This window comes from Rhinopithecus bieti, unplaced genomic scaffold (assembly GCF_001698545.2).
Source record: "Rhinopithecus bieti isolate Rb0 unplaced genomic scaffold, ASM169854v2 scaffold_41913, whole genome shotgun sequence".
Taxonomy (NCBI): domain Eukaryota; kingdom Metazoa; phylum Chordata; class Mammalia; order Primates; family Cercopithecidae; genus Rhinopithecus; species Rhinopithecus bieti.
In genome coordinates, this window is record NW_016818964.1 from 2,254,663 (window position 1) to 2,276,727 (window position 22,065).

Below are 22,065 nucleotides of genomic sequence, written 5' to 3' on the forward strand. Positions count from 1 at the left end.
TAGTTGTAGCCTGTATAGAATGCAGGCCAGTAAGGGTAAGAGAAACAGTTATGCATGTTTTTGATTAGTGGTTTGGGGAGGATACCTAAGAGAAAAATCGTACCTGATCTTTACTATCTTAATGGCTAAAGTAATTTAACATTAGTCGTTACTTTATGCTTTATTAAGAGGGTTTGGGAAACTTTACAAGAATTATGCTTTTTTGTTATCAAGAGGTTATTAATTTGGCAACCATACCTACTCAGAAAGACCTCTGAGAATCAAAAATAGATGCTTTGAAGTCAGTGCTCAGAAACTTTTCTCCCAGACCCTCACCTGGGATCTGCTCTATAGTTTAGCAAGTTTAATGATCATCCAATAATAGAATGGTATTTGTTTCCTTAAATTGTATGTTTGTATGAATGTATGAGGTTTGCTCTCTGGCAAGAAAAAACAATTGGCACCATGACAAGGATGAGACAGAAACACTATTAAGCTTAAGAACTTGAAGCCATTTGGGACTGACATCCCTGAATTCCAGTACAGCGTAGTCGTGGAAGCCCATGGTGGTAACTCCAAGCTAGCAAGATGCTCAGTATGTTCACTGCATGGTGCTGCCTAAGATGGCAAGAAGGTTTGGAAAGAAGCCAGTCAACTTTTCAGCAGGTTTTGAAATATAATTTATGATTAACTAGAATAATGTGGGACAGAGTGTTTCCCATTACTGATAGGTGAATAAGACAGTATTATATGCAGAAAATATTTCACTTTAAATTCAACATTCGTCAAATAGGAGAACCAATGACAGTCTGTTTCTTGCTCAATGAATAAAATACAAAATCTGAGTTAACTGTGCATATTTATTTTGGGTTGAGTACAGTCCATGCTCCTAAATCACTTAAGGGTTAGCGAAGCTTATGGGCAAGGAAACAGACAGTTAGATTATAGTGTGGTAAGTCTGCAGAAGGTTAAAGACAACGTGCTCTGTGATTACGTCAAAAGCGCACCTGACCCAGCATTTTGTTTGTATATTTTGTGGAGAGAAGTCGTGGAAGCCTCCCTAAAGGAGGAATTTTTCTATATAAATTAAGATGCAAATGATGAGTAGGAAACTGTCAGATAAAGGTGGAGTACCTAGACAGGAGATGGGGATGAAGTAGTAAGCATATTTAGGTCGTAGATGAAAAGAAATTCAGTACAGAAAAGTTAAGGAATTTGTTTGGGGATATGCACTGTGAGCAGCTGAACTTTAGCTCTGTAATTTTGCTGTCATTAATCTCCAAAAGGCAGATCCATGGGTGCAGAATGTCACATAGAATCAGCTCTCCCTGGAACATTGTAACCAGTGTGTATGTAATTCCATGAAAGTAATTATTAGGCCTGGAAGATGTATAAAGATTTGAATGGTTGTAGTAGGCAAAAGGGAAAATCTATAGAAAAGGTTCTTGAACTTGCCTTTAATCAGTGTACTGAGTTTTAAATAATATTTCTGTTTGTAGATCCTTCTACTAAAGGACTTTCAACTTTGGAAATGCCACGAGAATCTTCATCTGCCCCTACGTTAGAAGCAGGTGTGCCGGAAACAAGTAGCCATTCCTCAATATCAAGTAAGATTTCCTCTGCTGATTATTTCAGCTGTACTTTTATTTTGGAACACTGTCTGCTGCCTTGTTTTCAATTTTTCCAATCTTGGTATTGTATATATATTTTAATGGTGCATCAGCTTCCTTGGCGAGAGTATGTTGTATGTTCTCAGAGACCCTGAAGTGTAGGATGGCCCACTTTCATCCATATCGCTAGTGTTTGATAAATCACAATGGTTGCTGACTGGCCAAATATCCTAATTTGTTAAGGAATGATCACTGAATTCCATTATTCAATAAAATGAAAATTGTATAACCGGAACATAAAACACGGAACTGGTTCTGAGGCACATGAAAAGCATTGTCTATGGCAGAATTTTACATGGAACACTTATTTAATTTGAGTTGCCTCCATCATTGTGATCTAGGTTATCGTAAAATAAATGTGTGATATATCATATTCCCAAAGTCATGACTGAATTTAGCTCTTTTGGATTGGAGAGTAGAAATGGCATGACATTTTATAGGACCTGTAGAAGGCAAGTATTTTGAAACTGGCTTCTGTCACTGGATTTTGTCCATGAGAGCTTGAGTTCCACTGAAAGTTCTGTAAGGGTGTCTACCTGTCTCAGTGGGGTTAATTACGAGACTTTAGCATGAAACATTCTTACCAAGAATCAGAGATACGAACAGAGGTGCAACTTCTATAAACCTTTGTCATATGTCCTGATAAATGTTGTGTTCCATGTGGACATTGCCTGAAAAGCTATTTAATAATTTTCATTTGACCATCTTTTGATGATCCTGAAAAAAACAGATAAAGATCTTAAATATTGGACTGGTAGTTTGGAACATCATCATCTTCATTGTTCATTCATTCATGCATTCATTCATTCAGCAACTGTTTATTAAGTGTCTGCTGGATGCCAGACACTGTGCTTGGCACTGGAGGTCAAAAGTGAATAAATAAAACACCACTTGTTCTCTAGGAGTTTGCAGTCATAATAGTAATTGTAGCTACTATCTACTTAACATCTATCATGTGCCAGGCACTGTGCCAAGTGGCTCACACACATTGTTATCTGATCCAGTTCTGGCATCAGCACATGCATGATAGATGTTGTTGGACCCCCATTTTAGAGATTAGGTGATTGAGGTCCAGAGAAACTAAATGACTTGCCTAAAGTCAAATACCTGCTAAGTGATAGAGTCAGGAATTGATGCTAGGCCCTTTAGACTTATGAACCCATGTTCATTTTTAGTATACCACCCTTCTTTTAAATAATTCAAATTCAGTCATAATAAGGATTATGGAAATTCTAAGAAATAGTTTCCAAATGGCAGTTATTTGCCCTTTTGGTAGCAAAGAAGAATGGCCAGTTCTGAATCTGATTATTCTTCTTCTATTACAAAAATCTGATCACATGATAAAATGCTAATTTTATGTCCACATACTAAAATCACAAAAGTGTATCTTCTCCTAATTTGTATGAGTAATCTTTAATAAAAGATAGTGGGCTGGGTGCGGTGGCTCACGCCTGTAATTCCAACACTTGGGAAGCTGAGGCAGGAGGAATTTGAGCCCAGGAATTTGAGACCAGCCTAGGTAACATAGTGAGGCCTGGGTCTCTAAAAAAAAATTAAAAATTAGCCAGGCGTGGTGGCACACACCTGTAGACCCAGCTACTGGGGAGGGTAAAGTGGGAGGATCGCTTGAGCGTGGGAGATGGAGGCTGCAGTGAGCTGTGATCGTGCCACTCCACTCCAGCCTGTGCACCCTGTCTCAAAAACAAACAAAGAAAACACAAGAAATAAAAAAGATAGTGAATTAGAGTATAATTTGAAATAGGATTATTAGCTCAGTAGGACTCAAATGCTAGTTAAATACACCATAAAATGAATTTACAAATATTTCATGATCCCAAAGTCACGATTGATCTAGACTTTGGATTTAGCTTAGCACTTCATTAGATTTCCACCTTTCTCCTCCTTGCCATTAAAAGCATGCATTCTATAGCTCTTGGTGATGTGTTCTTGGAGGCATCATGCTTGGTACCTTATACACTGAGCTAAACATTAAGGGATTTTATTCTCAGGGAATTCTGCTGTCTTTAAAAACACCTGAGAATTGAAGAAATTATTCAATCATTAGAGGTTTTAAATTTTTCTTTGAGTCTTACTAGATGCTAATTTTAAATTTGTTACATCTTTGAAAAGAATTCTGCTTTTGAATTTTACTTAAAGCTGTGCTTTTCAAGTGAGTCATAACATTGTAAGTTTTACCAATCAGCGACAAAAACCAGAGATGTTTAGTATTAGGTTGAATAGTCATTTCCGTGAATTTGGTTAATATTGACTTTAAGACGCAAGAATTCCCATCACATCCTTACCTTTTGATCAGTTTATCAGCTGGTTGTTTTGTAGCTAAACATGTTGTGACCACCATTAATCAAACAGCATGCTAGTTACATTAAAAATAATGTTATAATTGATTTCACATCACACCAAGTTGCCACCTTGGTGCCATGATTGTGAAACCTGTGTATAACATTGAAGAGTTTCCAGGGGCCATGCAGTCATCCCGGTCTCTACCATCCCTTTCTAGGGTGAGTAGTTGATAGCTTCAGTTTCTGAAATTGTTCTTGTAGCACAGAGAATAACCACAAGTTGTCAAATATACAAGATATTTGGGGTCATGTAGAAAAGTTGCATCCATGATGCTCTGCCTCTCTCACTGGGCTGGTTGGTAGGGATTGGCGGGGCTGCTGGGAATAGGACCACAGGAGGCTGCTTTCCAACTCAGCAATCTACTGACAAAAGTGTTTTTCATTGTTTTCTGGTTTGGAAATGCTAATAACTTGACATTTCACTAATGGGATATGTTTCAATGCTTAACTTACAGGATAAAAATGTTACTACTTTTTAAAAACAAAGATGTATACTAGAATCTACTCATGGAATGTTGTTTGATTCACATTTTTCAAACAGTAGGCAGAGGCTCACACGGAGATTGAAAACAGCATTGACTTTGGAGTTGATATGTTTTGGTTTTAGGACCACCTCAGTTGCTGACTAGTTCCAAGTCATATAATTTCATTTGCTTCAATTTCTCTCTCTAAAAATTGGGGTTGATATGTGTCATCCTACCCTAAAATATACATGCACACACACACATCATGCACACATGCACACATACACAAGGACCTCATAGGGCTATGAGGAAGATGGAAATAATATATGCACAAGCTCCTTTAAAGAAAGTTAAGCCATACATTTAAATTTGTTATTTGTCTTAAATCCTTTTTGGAACATGGCAGAGTATATACTTTAAAAAGTAGATGAAGATAGTCATATTTCATTCCGTTGTAACTGGGATAAATATTTACAGGCGACAAATCAGTGCTAATGGGCAGTGTTACCATCTTCACTGTGTGAAGAAAGGTATCCAGAACAGCAGAGTGCTTTAGTTTTTCATTTGAACAGAAGCATACAATTTACCAAAAATTATGAATAACGAATGCAGGGTCAATTAAAATTCTATATGGATGTGTGGAGCCTTTGTGTGCTGTGGAAATTTATTATAATCGTATCCTAATTTCCTCCATCTAGCTCAGTATAGGCAGATGAAAAGGGGATCCCTGGGAGTTCTGACAATGAGCCAGTTAATGAAGCGGCAGCTGGAGCATCAGTCTAGCGCCCCCCATAACATCAGCAACTGGGACACTGGTGGGTCAAGCTTTTTCTTCTCGTTCTACCTCTCGGATTAGCAAATGCTACTTTCTCTGTGTCTGCTCTGCTCCCTTGTTAAAGAATAGATTTTCTCTCATGTTCTTTGGTTCAGATAATTTTTTCAAAACCACCTAAGGTAATTAGTAAGTCTATTTAAACTTCCCAAGTGTTCTAGAGTGACACGCTCTTCCGTTGAGGCTGGCCCAACTCTTGTTCTCTCTAAGACCCAGATTCCACATATTAGGTTATTGATCTGGGGAGGAGGGAATGGAACTATGGTTTCATGATGCAAATAAAAAAGAAAACACACAGCAGATTATCAATATTCTCTGTTGTATAAACTACAAAGTACCCCCTAAATAAGGGAATATTTATAGTAATGACAATAGCGATAACAATTGTCAGTTTAGTGACATCATGATCTGCCAGTAGGTTTGGGAATATGAGTTCTGTGTTTTAGCCAGCAGGGTCACCAGGTTGCAGCCGCACACCCCCATGCTCATAAGATGGAACTGCATCTAATCTCAATTTTAAAGTAAGAATTGACTGCCATGACATGTCTATTCTAAACATGATCACTCTGCATTTTCTAAACTTTGTTACCACGTTTTGTACATGTACTACCTTATCAAGCTAGTAGTACAGTCGCAATCCTCTTTTAAGTGCCTGCATTTTCTGGGTTTTTTTTTTCCTATAATTAAATGGGTCATTTGAGTTACAAGATTACATATGTGAAAACACCTTGCAACATGCATGCACCACTAAAATGTAAGGACTTATTATGGTGATATGCTCTGGGGCCTACCCTTGGATCGGACTCTTTTAGTATCGTGGTTAATACTTTCTGGCTGCAGTGATAGGAGATTATTTTAATATTCTTCCTGATGACTATGAATTATAATATCCACAAAAGCAAAATATTGAGATACTTTCATTTTCTTCAAAGCCATAGTATTTATGTACATAATTTTACTTGCCCTCATTATTCTGAGAGAGAGAGAGCGCGCGCTAGTCTAGATAACTAAATCCCACACAGCATACCCAATCTCACATTTAACAGATAGTTTCAACTCTCCTGGACTATATAAGGGTTCTTAACGTTTTAAAGGTTTAGTGTTTTCTCTTCATTTTAGTGATATGTTGTAGTGAGCAGTGAATAGCCAAGAGCCAACAGGCAGGGGAGAGAAGGAGAAAGACTGGACAGCCATCCTCAGGAGTTCACTGGGTTTGAATGAAGTCTTTCTGCCTACACCAAAGAGGACTGTGCTTTCTTCTTTATGGAGATGAAACTATGTAAGGAACTGAGAATGGCAGCTTTTGTTTGATTAGGTCTCTAATAATTAAATGCTGATGTGAGGGCTCTGAAGATGATTTTACCTTGCTACTGTTTTCTGCAGCAGGTAGCTCAGCCTAAGCTAACCAACCTGTTTAGATTCCAACTACAATGACAACCTAGTTTGATGGACACAGTAGTTATAAAAGGCAAACTGATCTCAATTGTCAGTCCAAATTTTAATCTAAGAAAATCTACATGATGCCAAATAACCCATTTAACGGAATTTTTCACTTTTCAACCAAATTTCAACCTTGTTCATGTCACTCTGGTTTCTCATTTAATATTTCCCATTTGTATGCTGTCTGAATTTCTTTCCCCTGAGTTTTCCTGGGCCTGTTTTCCATCCTCCAAATTGGTTCTCGAGTCATCAAGTCCTATGAGTGTCATCTCAATATTCTTGTTTTGATTAGTGCCAGAAAACTCCTCCTCACATCCGAGCCTAGGGGAGAGTCTGTGACTGTGTAATACAGTGTTAGGTGGCATGTCACTTTAAACTACACGTGTAGATTCAGTGACTTGCTGGTCTCCACAAGAACAAATGTGGCCATGTAGGCACACTAAAAAAGGCAACCTAAAACATGGATCTGACCAGTTAACCTCAGTACCACCAACTCTGCCCTGAGAGCTGCCTCTTCTCCACCCATGCATATGAGACCCGCCTCTTCTCCATCCATGCATGGCGCCATGACTTACTGCTTTGCCTCATCTTTCATGTGAACAAACATTTTTGAAGCACCATGCCTCCATTTTTGCCCCTCCCCTTATTCCTGTTCCCCATCCCTTAGTCCAACGCCTGTCATTTCCTCCTACCAGTTCCACATGTTTTCAGTATGACCTTTCTGGCCATTGTCCCAAATGACACTTATGTACTTACTGATTTGCATAAAACGTTTCTGTCATGGCTGTGATATTAGCCTTTCCTTTCATATCTGGAGATATGAGATTTGAACTTTTATGGGGAGGCAAGATGGGGTGCTTGTCTCGACTTTCTGGGATAGTTTTAGATGCTGTCCGGCTTTTAGTTGCATTTCATAGAACTGAATGGCAGGTTTGTAGTGAAGCCCCAAAGAACCCTACCCTAATATATAGGATGTGTTCTGAAAATGTTAATCATACGTAGTAACAGTGACCAAACAAATGGCCCCAAGAGATGATTGGTTAAATTCTTCATATTCTAAATGGTGCTAAGGTGACCACATCAAAGACTGAAACCCTCTATTTATCCACAGAACAGATACAGCCTGGGAAACGCCAGTGTAACGTGCCAACGTGCCTAAACCCTGACCTGGAGGGACAACCATTGAGGATGAGAGGTTAGTTGAGTCACAGAGTCTCTGACTATAAGAACTGAAGGAGACTGGACATGTCCATCATTTGGTCACCCCGCAGGTGCAGCCTTTTTCTTAGCAGCTCCATGGATTGGGGATGACCTTTGCCCAAACACCCCCAGTGGCTGAAAGTGCGTGACATCTCATCTTTGAACATGGCCAACAGTTCTTCCTTATAGTGACTTTCTAACCCTTGCACACAAAACAAGTCCAGTCTCTTTTATATATATATATTTCGAGACAGGGTCTTGCTTTGTCACCCAGGCTGGAGTGCAGTGGTGCAATCTTGGCTCACTGCAACCTCCTCTGTCTCCTGGGTTCAAGTCATTCTCCTGCCCCAGCCTCCCGAGTAGCTGGGATTACAGGCATGCACCACCACACCCAGCTAATTCTTGTATTTTTAGTAGAGATGAGGTTTCACCCTGTTGGCCAGGCTAGTCACAAACTCCTGACCTCAGGTGATCCACCCACCTCAGCCTCCCAAAGTGCAGGGATTATAGGCATGAGCCACCAGGCCTGGCCTCTTCTATTATTTTTGGACATTGCTTATTCCCTCAGTCTTTTCTAGACCAGACATTCCTAGGTCCTTCAGCATTCCTTCTCAGACATATCAGTTTTCCATGTTATGCCATATCTACTCTTCTGAGCATGGTCCAGCTAATCTGTATTTTTTCTAGAATATTGAGGTCATAGGCTAATAGTTTCTTTCCAGCTCTCTGAAGTAGACATTGAAAAGATTCACTTGACTTGATGCTGCTCACAGAATCAAGCTGAAGGCCAGTCTGTGCTAAGGTCAGAATATTCATTTTCAAAATTAATCCCATGAATTTTAACTACCAAAGTAGTTAATTGTTACCTTTGTTCTTTTTTAATTGAGAAGGCAGATTTACCTATCATTGGCAGAAAAACAGAATACCCGGAAAGAACTATGATCCCATCTCACAACTAGTCTTTTAAATCAAGTAGACCTATTTTCCTAGATCATGTCACTCTTCTAATTTTCCTAAGGAATTGGGAGATATTGATCTCCAGCTTTGGCTCACATTTCTTTGGCAATGAATAGCAGTTGTAGTCCCTGTATTGGATGAGGTGAGATTCTTCTCATCTATGAGGCTAGGAAAAACTTTGATGAGTAGAAGCAAGGGTGGTTGGTTGAACAAATCTTTGGTGCTTGTTCATGATCTGGTGACTCAGTAGCAGCAAAAGTAGAATGAGGTGATGAGAACACTAAGATGGAAAGTCAGTCTCTTTCATGGTAAACTGAAGAGCCCATCAGTGCAGCTGGGGGATTCATCCATGCATGCCTGCTTTGAGACAAACACCTTCATAATTTCTCCTGTATCCAAGACTCGCAAAGGGACTTTTTGTCAAAATCTTCAGCTTCAAAGTTGGGCTCTGGAGGTGGGCCCCTCTTCGTTCAAGTTTCTGAGAGCCCTCTGTTTCTGCTGCTAGCTCAGTGTAGAGTGCACTTCAGCTATTCAGAAGGGGAGCCAGTAGTGGAGGCATCAGAAATGTTGGCAGCAACTTGGGGGTGATAGGGACTGCCTTTAACATTGCAGACTTATTGTGACTGAAGTATAACAAAGGTGGCTGAGGTCTGTGGCTTCCTTTTTGTATTTCCCACCTCCTCCCAGTACGTTACTCTGTGTTCCTACTTCAGTAGCAATATTTAGGAATCCATTGATTCAGCCAGTGTTGCCCTATGGGGGTCAGTGTCCAATAACTGAACGTGTCTGCTTTTATAGATGACAGCCATAAATATTGCATCATACATTCCGTCACATGGAAAAACAACTTCACAATGCTATTGTCAAAAACACCTCTTTCTTGGCATTTGTATTAGGCAATAATTAGTTTGAAACTGCCAGAATGACTTCGAGTCCCTCCCTTTTCTTGACTTTAATTGTGATTACTATGTAATAGTAATTGGCAATAATCTTCTGAAAGGCTTGACTCAGAGGATTTTTAATTAAAAAATCAATTTCTTATGTTTCTAGTAAGTCTATGTACTTATCATCATACATTGTATGGGCTGAATTTTTCCACTTCTAGACAAGCATTTTGACATCTGGTCAATGTGGTCTGTCAATGTGCAAGAAACGTGGGGTATTGAATTTAAATTTTCTGTGTCTTGGTTTCTTGAAGCAACTTCATGCTGTTTACCGTGCTATTTAATAATCAATTGTGTCTTCATTTATCTTGGATTATTTCTTGCCTTTGCTATTATTAAACAGTGTACATTTATGCTTGTAATACTGTTGCTTCCACTCAAAGTAACATATTTATGAAACAATTGAAGATGTTTGTGAATGATACACTTATGTATACTTAGGGAAGGATGTTATCTTGGATATAGCTGATAAATATAGTAGTAAAATTTGGATTCCCATTTGGGAGCTTGGGAAGTGACATAAAGATATTTTCAGATACTTTCCTTTGCAGTTTGGATTTGTAAATGTTCTGCTTCTTATATTCGTGTAATCTTTGATCAGACAAAGGAGTCTGTAGTATAGAAGCATCTTGACTTTTCAAAGGCTCAACACCATTTTTTCTTCCTAAAATTCAGATCGAAACACATTGCCCACTTAGTTAGCTTTATGAATATTTTGATTCCTTTAGAAACTCATTGTCTGAATCATTTTCTTTCTCCTATTTGAGGAAAGGTCATACCAGATTTTTTTTTTTCCTCCCAACACCAAGATACTAATTCCTTGATGAGAAAGATTATTTAATGACTGTTCGATTTTTCTGCCTTCTTTCCTGTTTGAAGAACTTAGAGTTTTAGTTATTACTTTGTAGAACATGGCATTATTCTGTATGATCACTTTGAGATTCTTCTTGGGGGCCTCATTTTCATCTGAGACTCTATCTTGCACTAGTGGCTTCCTTAATGGAGGAAAGCTTCCTGACTCTCCAGACTGATTTACTCATCCCTGGAGCATGTTGCTAAGATTCTTGCCTCAGATTTCTTTGAAGCCATCAAACCCCAAAGTTTTAAACACTGTGGTATTGATTGGCTGACGTGGAATGAGTCACTGGATGGTTCCTTCAAAAAAACTTGATATTACATTCATAAATACTTCAGTTTGAAAAATGCGAGTAGAGGCACAGTGGCTCACAGCTGTAATCCTAGCACTTTGGGAGGCTGAGACGGGAGAATCCCTTGAGCCTAGGATCTTGAGACCAGCCTGGGCAACATAGTGAGACCTTGTCTTTACAAAAAGCTTAAAAATTAGCCAGTCATGGTGGCGTGTGCCTGTAGCTCCAGCCACTTGAGTGGCTGAGGTGAGAGGATTGCTTCAGCCTGGGAGGTTGAGGCTGCGGTGAGCCATGCTCACACCACTGCACTCCAACCTGGGTGACAGAGCAAGACCTTGTCACAACCAAACAAACAAACACACTGATATTTCTTAGCTCAAAGATCTTCCATTGCTTAGGTGCATGGAGTTCTGGGATCTTACCACTTTCCCATATTAGCAAAACTGTAATGTTGATATGCATTTGTGATTTTAGAAATGCAGTATCATATGGGCAGTTTGCATTTATGCCTACAAATAAGAATTGTAGCTCTTTTAAGGGTACCCTTGAATAGATTTCCCCCTTTGTCTTTCATCTTTGTCTTTGGACCCTGCTGGCACACCTGAGCTCTTTCTGATTTCTTTCAAAGTCAAGAAGCAAAGAGAGAGAAGTCTAGCTCTTCACTTCAACCAAGTAGAAACAAATCACAATCTTTCTTGACTTCGTTTCATGATTGAGGGCTTTCTGCAGTACAGTTAGGACGTCCGAGTTGCATTCCTGGGAATGTGATCTTTGGAGGGTTTCTAAGAGGAGAACCAGGCCTTTCTTGGCCCCTTGAAGCTCATCTGTATTCACTGGTTGTCCCTTTGCTGCTTACCCAGGTGCCACCAAATCCAGCCTGCTGTCAGCACCAAGCATAGTCAGTATGTTTGTGCCTGCACCCGAAGAATTCACTGACGAGCAGCCGACGGTGATGACGGACAAGTAAGCTCACACAGCTATTTTCTTCACCATGTTTACAGAATTTGAGTTTGGTCACCACAGTGGTGAGAAAGTTTCAGAAGAAGCATGTTTTACTTTTAAGTCATAATTTGTTCTTCCAGTATATTACCTGACACACAGATGCTTATTCAGTGAGTATGATAAAGAATAACCAAAGCGGGTGGATTGCTTGAGCCCAGGAATTTGAGACTAGCCTGGGCAACATGACAAAACACTGTTTCTACTAAAAATACTAAAATTAGCCAGGTATGGTGGTGTATGCCTATGGTCCCAGCTGCTAGGGAGATTGAGGTGGGAGGATCACTTGAGCCTGGGAGGTCGAGGCTGTGGTGAGCTGTAATGGTGCCACTGCACTCCTACCTGGGTGATAGAGTGACTGTCTAAAAAGAAAAAAACTTGTAAGATTTCAAGTTTAGAGAAATCCCCTTGGACCAGGAAGTCTTCTTGGTAAAAGTGACCTGACTGATAAATTAGGTAGATGATATGGTTTGGCTGTGTTGCCACCCGAATCTCACCTTGAATTGTAATAATCCCCACGTGTCAAGGGTGGAACCAGGTGGAGATAATTGAATCATGGGGGTTGTTTCCCCCATACTGTTCTCATAGTAGTGAATAAGTCTCACGAGATCTCATGGTTTTATGAATGGGAGTTCCCCTACACAAGCTCTCTTGCCTGCCACCATGTAACATGTGACTTTGCTCCCCCTTGCCTTCCACCGTAATTGTGAGGCCTCCCAGCCATGTGGAACTGAGAGTCAGTTAAACCTCTTTCTTTTATAAATTACCCAGTCTTGGGCATATCTTTATTAACAGCATTAGAACAGACTAACACAGTATGCTTCTGATAAAAGGTGAGGAGGGTAAGGTGGAAGGGGCTGGTGTGAGTATCCCTGTAGTTGGCCATCCATTACTCATTCACAATGAGCTGACAGCCACGACTGAAGAAGCGGCGGTGCCTGTCTCATGCAGCTGCCTTGGAAGGTCCACATAGGTCATTGAGTTGCCCATGGAGGGCTCTCCCAGCTCTTCCTTTGGGATTACCCTCCTCCCTAAGTCTTAATCTTTCCTACTTGCCTTTCTGTGCACTCCATTTCTTTTCTTTTTTACTTAAAAATGTGAATCCTATATTTTAAAATGTCAATTTGTAAGACCTTTTATACTTTTCTTCGGCCTATATTTAGGAAGGTTTCAGAAGGAAAGGTCACAATAGCGGCTGTAATTCTTGTCTCCCTGCTATTCCCAGTAGACTTTCGCTTCCCTGTATAAAACCACTCACTTTATCAGCTGGCTTTGGTCAAGCTGAATGAAATGGACCCTACATTAGGACACTACAAAGAACAATAAGTTGGAAGTGACCTAAGCGCGGGTGCCATTGTTTATGCTTTTACATGCAACACTCAGCAGGCCTGGTGGGTTCATAAAACTCATCTGAGTGAGTGGCGGTGAAGAGACTCCATTGTCTCCTCATGCTTCCCAGATGGTTCTGTAGACTTGATTACCCTATCTCTTACCCACAAATAGAACATTTTCTGAAGGCCTCCATCCGTGCCTAAGCATTTTTCATTTTTAACTTCAACAAATGAAAAACAAATCTAGTTACTGACTTTCCTCAACAATAATGTCAAATGCATCAAATTCCTCATCCACAGACTTCAAACCGATGGCCCAGGTGGTACTCATTCTAAGCAAGAGCAGTCACTCACGTGCAGGCCAGATGCTGGGGAACTGAAAGAACATTTTCAGTCATGAGAGGCACCTTCGTGGTCTCTGTCATGTGTGCTGTTTCTGTATCTGTGGTGATGGCGGCACTGGAATCCCCTGCTGATGACCAGAGCAGGGCTTCTGATCTCCTTTTGGAGACTTTTCCAAGACCTACTAGAAACAGCCATGTGTGTAGTACATTACATCTTGAGACCATGGATCTTTCTTTCATGGAAAGCGTGTCTCTCTTTTCTTTGCAGATGCCATGACTGTGGGGCTATTCTTGAAGAATACGATGAAGAGACACTCGGGCTGGCCATCGTGGTCCTCTCCACATTCATCCACTTAAGCCCAGACCTGGCAGCCCCGTTGCTGCTGGATATCATGCAGTCTGTGGGAAGGTGAATGTCAGCTTCTGTTTTGTTTGGTAGGAAGGTCCTTGTTCGATCTCTGTCTTGAACTAAAAGCTTACCAGTTCAAAAGTAAAACATTCAGCCACCTTGTAGATACTGGTATTTGTGAGGTCAAAGACTAGTTTTAAAAACTTTCGACTGAATTCTCCAGCTGTGTAGGGTCATGAGTCACAATGTCAGAGCAAAGCTAGAGGCAACTGCACTAAGAAAACTCCACTGTTTGTTACCCCATCACTAGATGAGCTAATGGATGTAACCATGCACACAACTGTCAGCAGTTGATAGTAAGCACTTCATAAGTATTAGCTGTTATTATTATTTCTCTTTACCTGTTTTGAGATGGATTTTCTAGGCATTTGTAATCTCAAGGACACCTCATTTAACTATGAAACTTGGGGCATTGTTGTGTGAGGAGACACACAGTAATCACAGTAGGTTCACATTTCTGACTCAGATAAAAAAAGGATGCACACATTTGGGGAACAGGGCTTTCGACCTGACTGAGAGATTATGCTTAGCTGCTTTGAGGATGTTCATGCTAAGAAAATGCTATTTATTAGATAGGACATTAGAAGATAAAGGATATATTTCATGGATATGAAGAAAGCTCAAATTCAATAACAAACTGTAGTCCTAGCATGCACAACTTATAAGAGAGGGTTGAATTAAACTCCACATGAACATATTAACATTTCCAATCTGTGCTAACAGTGCCAGGTGCTTTAGGCTGCAGGTGTTAGACAGAGCTCTTGTCCTCAGCTACTTTGGGCTTAGTTGCTGTGACAGTTACTGTGTACTCATTGACTAGCCATACAAGATAGGGTGTGATTAAATGCTGTAATGAGTGGAATGAGAGAGAGCTAAGTGCTAGAGAAGATTAGCATAGAAAACATTTCTTAAAGAAAGTTTATAAGCGGGGGGGTAGGACAAGAACTGGATTCTGCAAATTCTTGGCATTTGAGGAAAGGAAAGAGAATGAATCTTAATGGAGCTAAAATTTAATCCTTTTTTAAAAATGAAAAAATGCTGACTTCAAGTTGAAGACAAACAGGAAAGCGTTATAAATTCCTCAGCCCCAAAAGAGTATGGCTTCCTTATCCTCCCTCCCTCCAGTTTTTTTGGTAGTGTCCTTAGGAGTCATATAGACAGAGATTGTATAAAGGTAAGCGTGACCATTGCGTCTCGAGACTTCAAAATAGCCCATGTGCCAAGTAAGGGATGGATATGGGGATATGGAGAGATAAGAAAAGATGAATTACTTCATTAAGTTTGACCTAGTCATAGTAATTGCAGAATAAATGTTGTGTCAGCTATCAGCAATACTTGGGGAGTTGAGAGTTTTTATTAATACCAGGTCACAATTTCTACTGTCAATACTTCTTAGTTTCAGAACGGATAGAATTATTGTTCCAATCTGCTATCATCTCTTTGAAACAGATGATCTAAGTTGTCATAGCTACATAGAGGGTTTTGTTTCAGTTTTTTTGTTTGTTTGTTTGTTTTAACATAAGTGAGAACAATATGTGTTCAAACATTGCCAACTGTTAGGATGGAAACACATGAGCTTTGAAGAAAAGCAAGGGGAAACTAGTAACAGATACATTTTTACATATTTACATACACATATATTTAAATCTCTATCTCCTTTGGGTAGACTAGCAAGAGACAGGGAGTACATTTAGTGCAAGCTGCCACAATTCTTAGCAACCTAAGCCTAATCACCAAAGCTACCAAGAAAACAGATTCAACTGTCAGCTAATTCAGGGCTTCCTGGCATGTCTCACTTCATCACAAAGAACAGATGAGGTCATGTGGTTTTACAAACACGTTGTTTATTTGTACTAATTATGACCACAGGGACCATTCCCAGCAATTCCAAGAGTTTGTGAGATCAGCATAACCCTTTCATGGATCACCCAAGCTTTTCCATATGATCTCATACTTTGCTCTCTGCTTGGATCCCTCTTAAATGATCCCTTTCTGTAGGTACAGCCTTTAAAATCTCATTTGCTGTACCATTAATTACTGTTTAGTTTACTTGCCAATGTTTATCTATTTGTTGTAGTGTCATTAGCATGAGAGGGTCTGTAAACAACACAACTGGGAATGGTGTCTGGTGTTAGTGGTTGCTGAACCCCCTATTCCTCTCTAAGTGGGGTCTGGCTCAGCTCACTCTTAACTTGTAGTCCTAATCAAGTAAATAAATTTGCAACATTCTCCTTATCTGTTTCTTCAGTATCTTACTGATCTAGACATGTTCTTCTAAACCCATCAGTGTAGTCCATTCTCTTTCTATACGATAACATATAGAATATTTCCACACATACAGAACCGTATAATTATACTTTTCTGGAAATTACATGCTCCATATTGTTTACTTAACCAATACGTTTCTCTTCTCAATGTAACATTTCCTTTCTCTTCATTTCAACAGCTGACAAATATTCCTCTTATCTATTTTACTATCTTATGGAGGCTTTTACTGTTTGTGGTTTGTTTATAGTTAGGTTTCCGAGGTTATATACAAAGAAAAGAATTTTGAGTTGAGTTAATATGGAGAGGGGCTGGGTCACATGTTGTTGTGATAACTGTTTGACCTGGCTGCAGGCACCATTTTGTAGAAAACCAACTTTAACTGCAAGTGTTTCTGTGAAAATGTCTAACTTGACGTAGTAGGTCTCAAGGACTAGGTCAAGTTTAACTCTAGAGACTGACCACTGAGTGGGCCCTCTGTCTGTCAAGGGAATTGTCAACATTATACATGTCTCCCCATCTAAACTGGAAACACAACAGGTCCTCCCACAATATTAATGCATTTCATCATGGAAACCTAAGATATTTGTGTGACTCTCTTTACTTTATTTCCTAGATTGGCATCCAGTACTACCTTTTCTAATCAAGCAGAAAGGTAAGGTCCTAACGTGAGCCCAGATCTCACTTTCTTTTCTCCTCTGTGCATGTTCATCCTGTTTCTAAACACCAGTGTAGGACTGGGTGCAGTGGCTCGCATCTGTAATCCCAGCACTTTGGGGGGCCAGGGTGGGAGGATCACTCGAGCCCAGGAGTTCAAGACCAGCCTGGGCAACAGGCTGGTCAATTTTTATTGAGATCCTGTCTCAATAAAAAATAAAAATAAAAAAATACCAGCTTGTGCACCATGGAAGGAATATTGTTAGGCTCCAGTTGTAGCTCTAGAGAGCACTAGTTATTCATTCTCTGTTCATGCCTTCATTCATTCATTCATTCACTCACTCACTCATTTTAGCCAACAAATACTTTTAAGCCCACCCTGTGCTAGACACTTAGGTCTTCACTGGGGGCAAAACTGACATGATTCCTGCCCTCATGGGGCTTATAGTCTATCCATGAAGCCAATGTGAATAAAATATTTGCACAAATTTATAATTGTAAACTGTGCTAAGTGCTATGAAGAAAAAGTACAGAGAGACTTATATAACAGTAATTCATTCAACAAGTATTTATGGAATGACTACTAGTTATTGAGGTTATAGTAACTATAACAAAACATCAAATCCTGGCTCTCAGGGAACTTACATTCTAGTTGAGGAGGGAGAAAATAAACAAATTAACCAACAGGAAAACTGACTATGTAATTTAATATCATTTAGTGCTAAATGCTACGAAAATGAATCAAGAAAGTCTGGGAGATAGAGAGTGCCTGGAGCTGGTATTTTAGATATAATAGTGAAGGACAGCCTTTTTGAGGAGGTAATATTTGAACAAAACCTGAATAAAGTGAGAGAGTGATCCATGCAGTAATTTATAGACATAACATTCCAGACAGAGGGAGCAGTAAATACGAAGTCTCTAAGTCAGGAAAATGCCTCATATATTTGGAGAACAGACTAATGTGGCTGGAGCAGGTTGAGTATGAGAAAGAGTGGGAGGAGATGAGAGGGAAGAGGCAGTGGGAGCCAGGCCAAGTAGAGCCCTGCAGGTCATTTTAAGGATGCAGCAGGGAGCCATTGGAGTGAGGAGTGATGTGCTTTAACCTGCTGTTTTAGTCCACTTTCACACTGCTGATAATGACATACCTGAGACTGGATACTTTATAAAAGAAAGAGGTTTAATTGACTCACAATTCCACATGGCTGGGGAGGCCTCACAATCATGGTGGGAGACAAAGGAAGAGCAAAGGGACATCTTACATGGCAGCCAGCAAAGAGAGAGCTTGTGCAGGGGAACTCCCATTTATAAAACCATCAGATCTTGTGAGACTTATTCAGTACCACAAGAACAGTATGGGGAAAACCACCCCTATGATTCAGTTATCTCCCACTGGGCCCCTCCGACAACATGTGGGAAGTATGGGAGCTACAATTCAAGATGAGATTTGGGTGGGGACACAGGCAAACTATATCACCTGCTTTGAAGGATCACTGCCTAGTTACTAATCAAGGGGCATAAAGTTTTAGGCAAGCCAGATAAATGAGCTCTGAAGATCTGCTGTACAGCGTTGCATCCACAGTCAACAGTAATGTATTGTACACAAACATTTTTTAAGAGGATAATTCTCATGTTAAGTGTTCTTATACAATAAAATAAATCTTTTTAAGGAAAAAAAATTTTAAGGATCCCTCTGGCTTCTCTGTTGAAAATAGGTTATGGTAGGGGGTAAAAATGGAAGCAGGGAACCACGTTGGAGACCATGTTAGTGGTGCAGATGAGAGGTTAGTGGTTTGGTCTAAAGTGGTGAGAGGCAGTCACATTAAGGATATATTCAGGAAATATTTTGAAAGTAGAACCAACAGAGTTTGCTGATGGATTGGATGTTGGGTGTGAGAGAAAGAGAGGGGGCAAGAATGACTCTCAGGTTTTGGTCTAAACAACTGGGTGAGCGGGTGTGGCATTTGCTGAGATGAGCAAACCTGGATGAGAGCTGATAGTGTGAGTGGGTGTAACAGGTGGTCCCAGTCTGGTCTTGGTAGTGGTAGAGAAGGGGAGAAAGAGGGCAGGGTTCCCTCAAGAAGTGATATTTAAACCAAGATCTGAAAAAATGAGTTTAACCTAATTATGCACATAGTTATGGAAAGAGCATGGTAAAAAACGGTGTGTAGGAGGAACTATGAAAAAGCCAGTATAACCACAGCACAGAGATGCAAACACTTGCTGAGTTTGACTTACCAGATTGTGCATGACTTATAAACCACATTAAATATTTTGGACTTCCTTGTAGCAGCAGTGGGAAGCCAGTGGAGGATTTGTAACCAACAAGGTGTGTGTGTGCATGCATGTGTGTGTGTGTGTGTGTGCGTGCGCATGTGTGTATGTAGCATGTAGAAAGGCTACTTTGACTGCAGTGGGGAGAAGGAACCAGAACAGGGCAGGAACGGATGCTGTGTGTGACTTTGGTCACATTGATCTCTCTGCCTTAGTTTCCTCATCTGTAAAAGAGAGATACTAATATATGCCTTCTTGTGCCTCAGGGGTATTTTCTGTGGACCCAAATGATAGAGTGTATGTGAGAGCATAAGTGTAGCAGGTCCTACAAATATAAGATGATATTATTGTTGACATTGCATTTCTATAACTTATGGCTTTAAGGATGTTTGCTTTTCTTTCTAATGCTCTATTCGCTGAATGACTTTTTTAAAAACTTTTTTTCTTAACTTTTTTAATGAAAGATTTTAAACGTACTGCAAAGTTGAAAGAATTATACAGTGAACACTCATATACCTATCACCTAGATTTTAAAACAAATATTTTATTTTCTTTATCATGCATCCAACCATCTATCTATCCATCAATTCATTTTTTGTGGATGTATTTCAGAGTAAATTTCAGGTGTTAGAATGTAGCTTCCCCTACATACTTCAGCAAAGTTAGCATTAACTCAAGTTCAATTTTTGTATACGGTTGTTTCTTTTTTCCTCCAGCTTTATTGAAGTATAATTGAGAAATAGAAATTATATATATTTAAGATATAAATGTGATCTTTTGATAGATGTGTACATTGTGAAATGATTACCACAATCAAGCTAATTAACATATTTATCACCTCACGTAGTTATCTTTTTATTTTTTGGTGAGAACATTTGAAATCTACTCTCTCAGCAAATTTCAAGTATACAATACATTGTTGTTAACTATACTCATCATATTGTACATTGACCATGGTTGTTTCTTTTGTAAAATTTACATACAAGGAAATACACAAATCTTAAGTGTTTATTCCTTGAGTTTTGTCAAATGCATATGACTGTGTAACCCAAACTCCTGTTAATGGGATTACTATTATTCCCAGAAAGTTCTCTCATGCACGTTTCCAGCTAACCTCTACCCCCATAGGGGCAAACACTGTTGTGATATTTTTCTACTTGGGTTGATTTTGCCCATTCTAGACTTCATGTCAATGGAATCCTACTGTATGTGCTCTTTTGTGTCCAACTTCTTTTACTCAGCATGATGTTTTTGAGATTTATCCATATTGCTGCTTTTTTATCAGGAGTTTCTTTTTCAAGGCTGAATTGTATCCCATAATTTGCTTTTTAATTTTCTTATTGCAATACTTCTAGGTTGTTTCAGTTTGGGGTTATAAAATATAGAGCTATGTGAACATTCTTATAAAAGCCCATTTTAAAACAAGTGTTTTTATTTCTCCTGGGTAAAACACCTAGGGATGATATTGTTGGATTACAGGATAGGTATATGTTTAATTTTATCAGAAACTACTGGAACTTCTCTTGAAGTGGTTATGCCATTTTATATTACCATCATCAATGTATTCTGGTTGTTTCATGTTCTTGCCCAACTTTGGCATTGTTGGTCTTTTTAATTTTAGTCATTCTGGTAGATGTGTAATGGGTATTTCATTATAGTTTCAACTTGCATTTCTCTATGACATTTTGTCAAGTGCTCATTGACCCATTGTGTATATTCTTTTGAGAAGTGTCTGGTCAAATCTTTTGAATATTTTAATTGGGTTGTTGTCTTTTTATTGCTGAGTTGTGAGACTTTATATATCCTGAATACTAGTCCTTTGTTAAGTATGTTTTGAGAATATTGTCACCCAGTCTGGGGCATGCCTATTTCTTTTCTTAGTGGTATCTTTTGCTGATAAGTTTTTAATTTAGATGATTTCTAATGCATTAAAACAAAACATTACAATTATTGCTTCTTGTTATTTGTCTAAGAAACCTTTGTCTACTTCCAAGTCATGCAGATATTCTCTAATGTTTTCTTCTAAAAGCTTTATGGTTTTCATATGTATATTTGGCATTTATAAAACCCATCTCAAGGCCAGGCGCGGTAGCTCACGCCTGAAATCACAGCACTTTGGTAGGCCAAGGTGGGCGGATCACGAGGTCAGGAGATCGAGGCCATCCTGGCTAACACGTTGAAACCCCGTCTCCACTAAAAATACAAATAATTAGCTGGGTGTGTGGCAGGCTCCTGTAGTCCCAGCAACTCAGGAGGCTGAGGCAGGAGAATGACTTGAACCCGGGAGGCAGAGGTTGCAGTGAGCCAAGATTGTGCCACTGTACTCTAGCCTGGGCGACAGAGTGAGACTCTGTCTAAAAAAAAAAAAAAAAAGAAAAGAAAAGAAAAAAACTTTTCAAATTTATTTTATGTATGGTATGATATGAGGCAGCAGTAGGAGTTCATTTTTATCCATGTGTTGAAAATCAGTTTTTCAACACAGTTAAAAAAGATATTCTCTTTTCTTATTGGATCACTGTGGTGCCTGTTAAGCTTAGAAACCATAGAAGAGTGGATCTATTTCTGGGCTCTCTATTCTGTTCCACTGATCTATATATTAATTCTTAAGCTTGCACCACACTGTCTTGATTATAGTAGCTTCATAGTAAGTAGTAAGTCTGAAAGTCAGGTACCATGAGTCCTCCAAATTTAGTTATCTTTTTCAAGATTGGTTTGGATCTCTAGATTCTTTACATTTTCATAAAGATTTTGGAATAAGCTTGTCATTTTTATCAAAAAAGCCTCCTGGGGTTGTA

At 39.4% G+C, this 22,065-nt stretch overlaps 1 protein-coding gene across 1 annotated transcript in view; it reads left to right on the forward strand.

Moving 5' to 3' along the window:
* Positions 1 to 22,065, forward strand: part of UNC79 (unc-79 subunit of NALCN channel complex) — a 251,871-nt gene that overhangs the window by 170,535 nt on the left and 59,271 nt on the right. The window contains exons 30-35 of the mRNA XM_017857864.1: positions 1,479 to 1,586; positions 5,172 to 5,288; positions 7,857 to 7,940; positions 11,855 to 11,957; positions 13,937 to 14,077; positions 16,959 to 16,997. Coding sequence (XP_017713353.1) covers positions 1,479 to 1,586; positions 5,172 to 5,288; positions 7,857 to 7,940; positions 11,855 to 11,957; positions 13,937 to 14,077; positions 16,959 to 16,997 — 592 coding nt within the window. The remainder of the gene's footprint in view (positions 1 to 1,478; positions 1,587 to 5,171; positions 5,289 to 7,856; positions 7,941 to 11,854; positions 11,958 to 13,936; positions 14,078 to 16,958; positions 16,998 to 22,065) is intronic.